Raw genomic sequence first — 6,581 nt, 5'->3', positions numbered from 1 at the left:
TATATAAAAATAACAATACTGTTTGCAAACAGTCTATGTAGTTTAAAATTATATGTCATTAAAACTAAATAACACAACCAATATTATTCAACACTTTTTTCCATAAAACAACTAATACATAATTTTATAAATCACTAGTTGTGAGGAAAATTATAGGTTATGTTAACCTAAATTCACCCACATCGTTTATTGATATTAAAAATCATAAAATTTTAATATATTGTATGATTATTATAATATTATGATATCACAATTTACAATTTCTGTTAGTGTTTTTCCTTAGGTAGTTCCCGACATATAATGGCGACGCGACGTTTTCGCGGCAATTTTTTCCCGCGCCAAAGACTATTCTCCCCGCCTAATACTGCGTGCGAAAACTCGTAACGAGCAACGCCACTGAAATAAATACACATTTATAAATTTATAATGTTTGTTATAAATATAATATGCTCCTGGTATGTCTTTACAATTTTTCTATAGCAAAATTATAACTAATAATCTCTATATACTTGTGGTAATAATAAATAGGTTATAATCTTAATTCAACGGTAATTAAATATTAAATAGATATAATTATTTATCGTATTTAGCCTTTTATTAACACATATTTACAGACAAGAAACTCAAAAAAGAATCAAAGTGAATGATGAGTATCATACTTTTTTCCCATGTGATTCCAATTTGAATGAATTTTTTTTTAACATGACAATTTTTTTTAATGAGTCAGATAAATCTTGTTGACCCATTTTTCTCTAAAATCAATCCCAGTACACCAGCGCGTCAACATTTATAACAGTTTTAATCTAGAGATCAAAAATTGTTCTATGCATAGTTGGAACCCCTTTCTAAAAAAGAAAAATGCGCAAGATGTTCTTGGGTTTTCTAAACACCAACACTTTAAAGTTTAAATCCTATAAGATTTAATAGTTGAACAATTAAAACACAACTAAAATCTCTAGGTTATAAAAAATGAACATGATTGTTTTTAATTTCATTTTCGTGCGATAAAAGGTGTGTATATTACTATGTTACAAATACATTTAACTTACCTGCAAAACGTTCTTGAGTATATAAATCACTAAACAAAACAACACTGGGAAGACAGTGAATAACTTAATTGTAAAATATGCTTTCTGCCACTGTATCTATCAAAATATCATTACTATCCGCTCTCTTTTTTTGTTATTGCTTACAGGGTACTGTGGCTGCAATACTTATTCACAACAATCAGGTAGGTGATTGTTGGGAATAAGAAGTATTACTTTAACATTTTTGATTATTGTCGTGCTAGATTATTGAAACCTTATTAGAGGGACCAATTTAATTATTTATAATTTATCTTTTAGCCAACTACCAGGGTCGACTTATTTTTTATTGGTTTTCACGGTCTTCCTACTTTTTCTAACTCCTCATAAGGAAGGAGAAACTTATCCCCTTTTTAAGAAGAGTCAATGTGTCCCAGAGGTAGGATATGTCAATGCTAATAGAATAAATATATAATGTGATTTTGCTGCACTATTTCATTATAAAGACGACAAATTAAAGAAGTAAGATAGTATACCTCATGACATAAAGACACCGGCGTTCAAGCAAGGCGTCCAATGCAAGCTCAGGTCGCGACTCGTGAACTAGCCGCATGACTGCACTTGACAACAAACAGAGACCAGCAATTGTGTCACCGCAAAACTGAAATTAGTACAAAAATTCAACACTCTCATCACACAATTTCAAAATATATTTATTCACGTTATTATACCACACTCTTTCGATTTGTCAATTATGTTACCATTATAAGCAATAAGCTACTACTGGCTCCAGTAAATAAATTTGATAATGTGAGATTTATGTATTATATAAAAATCGCAAAATGCGTTCGTATGCGCGTAACTTAACAACGCCTGGACCAATTTGGCCAATTCTTTTTTTTAAATTTCGTTGAAGTTCAAGGTTGGTTTTCACAGCGAGAAAAATTCGAATAATTGCCGCAGAAACCCTAAAAACAGCCTTTTTCTTTTTTCCATACAAACGGTTTATAACTATAAAGTAGAGTCAATTTGAGCTTTATTGTTATGAAATAAAGTTCACTGTTGTTTAAGCAATGTAGGTGTGTTCTTATCGAGTCAATTTGCACTTTATTATAGCCTCACAAAGTTCTAATTCAATCATATCTATCAAAACAGTGTGCGTGTGTGCGTTGGAACACAGAATACATCGTTGGAGGATTTAATGCCGCGTTCTAAAACTCAACAGCAGCTCTGCCTGGTATACAGTGCAGAAGTTGCCCAACTTGAGTTTCTTTGTGTGCAACTCTGCGGCGTCCCGCATGACGCAGAACGCCGCACCCACCATGTCCTCTATGCGGCTGCCGTCAGTATAAATTACCAGATCGGCAGCCGCGGTGGCAAGTCGGACTTCCTCCGCACTTTTCCCCAGACAGGAGAACTCCACACCAACTTGACCAGACGGGTGTGGTAGTCTCAGGTAGCTGACCGGTACCTCCAGGTCTTGGTCTCTTACCACCTGCCGGGAATAACCCTTTTTTTTTATGTCAAATAAACGGGCTGCTTCTTGGACCCGAAGGTCCAGAGGAAGCAACCCGGCAAGTATAAGGGCCGAGTGCAGGGACGCGGTTCTGTGAGTCCTCGCGATCTTCTGTGCGAAGCCCCGCTGGACCGCGCCCAACTGCCTGCGGACCAGCAGCTTCCTAGCCGCCGGCGCCCATGCACTCGTTGCATACAAAATGATCGGCTCCAGTACCGCCAGATACATCGTTCTGATCACCTCCGAGTTCAGACCCCAAGATACCTTTGCAGCCCTGCACAGCTGACGATAGAGGCCCTGAGCCTTCTTGCTCACGTTCTTCACATGTGTGTTGAACGTAAGTCTATCGTCAACTGTGAGGGACTGCCAGTTCTTCTGTGGATTTATTTATTTCTAATATTATCGTATATATCTAATATATATATTAGTTTTGTTAGCAGATTTTTTTATTTTATATAATCTCTTCAAGAACAAACTCAAGGACTTTGGCAATCAAACTGAATTTTAAAATAAAAATCAAAAGGTTAAGCTGTAATATTAAATAGATACACATAAAAGCTTACTCTAACAGCATCAATGTGAGGTCTTATGTATCCAGCTGCAGCCAAGTCTAGTATATGGGGTCGAGGTAACAATCTGGTCCCAGGTGCAAACGCTGTTTCATGCACACGGTTTAATATGGCTGTATTCTGATCAGTCCAGGACTCTCGCTCTGTTTCACGATATCCTTCAATGGCCTGAAATGTCCCATCAGGTTTTATAATTACACAAATGAGTAACTTAAAGTTATCTCTAAAATATATGTCAGTTTAAAATAATGGTTGGACCGTATAGGAGACTGACAAAGAAATAGCAATAGAAAATTTATTTACTTTCAATAGTGAAGAACTTAAATGTTGGCTTGACTTCACTTATAAATGTAGGCAGTTAATATTTTAAGAGAAGTGATTTAAATGTGAAACTTTATTTTGGTTACATATTCAACTTTATTTTTTTGAAAACTATTAATTTATTGTACTGAAATCAGCAGCAACACAAATCGCAACAGTAAGATCTAATCTTCACATTTATTTCGAGTTTTGGAAATATAGTAGAATGAAACTGGGGGATCCAGCAGAGGGAGCACATTTTGAAAGAGGTCTATGAAAAAAAATCTAGGACCTCTGGTTTAAAACCATTGTTAGCAAATCATCCTTGTTCTATGTGTAAGCATTGTAAACAAATGCTGATGAAGATGAAGAAAACCAGATGAAGATTATATTCCATTGGACATATTCATTAGTTTTTTAAGAAAACTCTGTCAAAGGCCAAAATGTTTTTTTTTATGATTGTACAACTAATATAATAATATGATATAATAATATAAACATAATTATAACATTTTAGAAAAAAAAAAATAATAGGAATTTAAATATATAAAATAGTCTTGTCTATTACACCTTTTATAATTCATAAAAGGCTGGAACAATTTTTATGATCCATAATAGGACACAAAGGATTAAAATAATATTTATGAATTAAAATATGTATACTGTGTATGATATTGAATCATATTGTGTAAACATTGAAAATCAGAATCCTAATTATTTATTAACTGTTAAGCAGTCAGCCAGTAAAACATAAAACTGGCACAAGTATGTGACACTGGATCAGAAAAGTCAATGTCTAATATATTAAAAATAAGGTTGTTAATAAATATCTTTGTCTATAAACTTCATACATTTTTTAATGTTCTGTATGTGGTGAATAGAAGTCTCATATGTGGATGCTTTCATCAAGATTTTTCAAGGTATAACACCAGAACCTTTCTATAACCTACTGAAGGATTCAGGGCTGTTATCAGCTCATTTATGGAATGTGCTTCCTTACCTCTCTCATATGTATATTGTGCAAGCATTATAATGATAAATTATTTGATTGTGCTAGTGAGACATCAAATTACACCTGCTTATTATATATTATTTTGTTTCTGATGTATCTTAATACATTCCATTAACTGTTTTCTTCTTTTAAAGGGATAGGATAAGGATAATATTGCTGGCACCCTACATTTGTTCTCTGAGTGATGGTAAATGAGAGACAACACCAAACAACAAGTGATCATTATTTAACCTGTGTATTAGGGTACATCAAAAATATTAAAGATTTTCAAACTAATAATGTTATACAACCAAAAAACTAATTACAGAAAATTGCCAAAACTATCCTCATAATTTCTTAACATAGATTATTTAGATATATATCAATCGAAGAATCCTATCACTAATTAGGAACTATGTTTTAAAAACTTACATTATCCCAATGGTCATATTCATATCTTAACTTCTTAAGTTGGGGTTCAACTTCCGCAAGTAATGATGCCTCTTCTTCTTCTGAGACAAAGTTTGGGAAAATTCTCATAGTACTGACTGTTTTCGTACGTATTTCTGAATCCTCTTTTGGCCATGACGGTAGTACTTCTATGTAATTAGGATCTGATGTTGGAACTACAAAAGGTTTACTTATTACCATACAACTTAAAAGAAAAATCAGTGGGAGTAGCAAATTTACAAAGATATATAATTCTTTTTTAAAATATATCGTTAAATCATTATTTCCGTATGTCTCTAAACATGATTAATGACAATTATTTTTACCTGTTCTAATATCATCTATTTTAACATTAACCATATCACTATTTAATCTATGCGGTATTTGGTATGCCAATGGCTTAAATTTGAAGTAACGAAGTAAACTAAACGTTATTCGCATTTCCAATAAAATATTAACAATAACAAGATAAATAATAATAAAAATTAGTCAGCTAAAAACGTATGATTTTGACACATAAAAAATGACAATCAGTTGCAGCTTTATTGAAGTTATTTATTAAAAAAAAATCATATGCAAAAAGTAAATACTTAAATTAAGCAAGAGCCGCCCAGAAATGAAGATTTAAATAATTATAGGATTCAGTTATCAAGCTTCTGTTTTTTATTAGGATAAGCTGTGGTTTTTTAATAATTTTCCCAGGGCGATTGTTACATTTGTAATAAACCAAACAAATGTAATAACCAAAACAATCACATTAAGTTAGGTAATTTAAATGTATTAATTAGTAGTAGTAATAGTAATTTTCATTTAAAAAAATCAATGAAGAAAAAAAAAGTAAATTATAAAATATCTTCTAACATACTGCTCGTACTTGATAAAAAAATATCGATAGTTTTCGTGTTTGGATCTGTCGACTAGCGTTCGTGGTGGATACACACGTACCTATGTGAAATTGACGACTAAAGTTAACAACTCACTGCTCTTCTTTATTCTCTATCTTGGGTTGAACGATCGTAAGATTTATTTATATATTTGGTGAAGTGTTTTACTTTTAAAATACACTTTTCTTTATTTATAATAAAAACCTTATTCACAATTTCTATGGTGTTTGTTTTTAAGGGGTAGTTGTGTTCGGGACACCGACAATGACGTCGGAATCCGTATCTACTGACCCCTCTGATCTCCCGATCATTCAGAAAGCCTATTAGAGTCGATAGAGGCGGCTCCACTAGGTGCGCAAGCATAGTCAAGCTACAAAAGAAAACGACCCGTCGTTAATGACATGAAATTTATTAAAACAGGAATTAGGACTCGCTTAAGTCTTTGCGAACGAAAAAATTCCTGCATCTGAGTACCCCGGTGTAGATTTTCTATTTTTTATACTACATGTTTATGGACAAATCCATCATAAGACTACCGTGCACCCCCCCCCCCTCGATATATTTCGAATAGCCTGCCGCAAAGATATGCGCTTAGTTCTTTACTAATTTTTAATTTAAATCTCTATTAGTGGTCATTTATTCAGAGTGCTAAATCTAATTTGCACCGACTCAACATGATAAGCACTCCTTACTTTAATCAGGCAGTAAAGCTGTTAGCCCTAAGGCTTTTACAGCTTCGTCGGTACTGAGTGATGTGAACCAATATAAATGTCATGCAGAAGTTATTCTACAACGCTTTATTTGAAGTGTTTTTGACTATGGTTCATTTATTTTGAAATTTTGCAG

At 33.1% G+C, this 6,581-nt stretch overlaps 1 protein-coding gene across 1 annotated transcript; it reads right to left on the bottom strand.

Annotated features, from left to right (window-relative positions):
• On the bottom strand, positions 1 to 5,351 carry LOC137924261 (alpha-ketoglutarate-dependent dioxygenase alkB homolog 7, mitochondrial). The gene is made up of 5 exons (XM_068767642.1): positions 5,178 to 5,351; positions 4,834 to 5,027; positions 3,105 to 3,278; positions 1,562 to 1,686; positions 1 to 396 (listed from the first exon to the last, which is right to left on the bottom strand). The coding sequence occupies exons 1-5, from the start codon at positions 5,290 to 5,292 to the stop codon at positions 267 to 269; spliced, it is 738 nt and encodes a 245-aa protein (XP_068623743.1). The 5' UTR covers positions 5,293 to 5,351; the 3' UTR covers positions 1 to 266.
• Between the last annotated feature and the right edge of the window lie 1,230 nt (positions 5,352 to 6,581).

Source organism: Battus philenor, unplaced genomic scaffold, assembly GCF_028537555.1.
Source record: "Battus philenor isolate CCGP_79_NKW_IND1 unplaced genomic scaffold, ilBatPhil1.0.hap1 SCAF_23, whole genome shotgun sequence".
NCBI classification, from domain to species: Eukaryota; Metazoa; Arthropoda; class Insecta; order Lepidoptera; family Papilionidae; genus Battus; species Battus philenor.
This window is presented reverse-complemented; position numbering and strand designations above follow the sequence as displayed.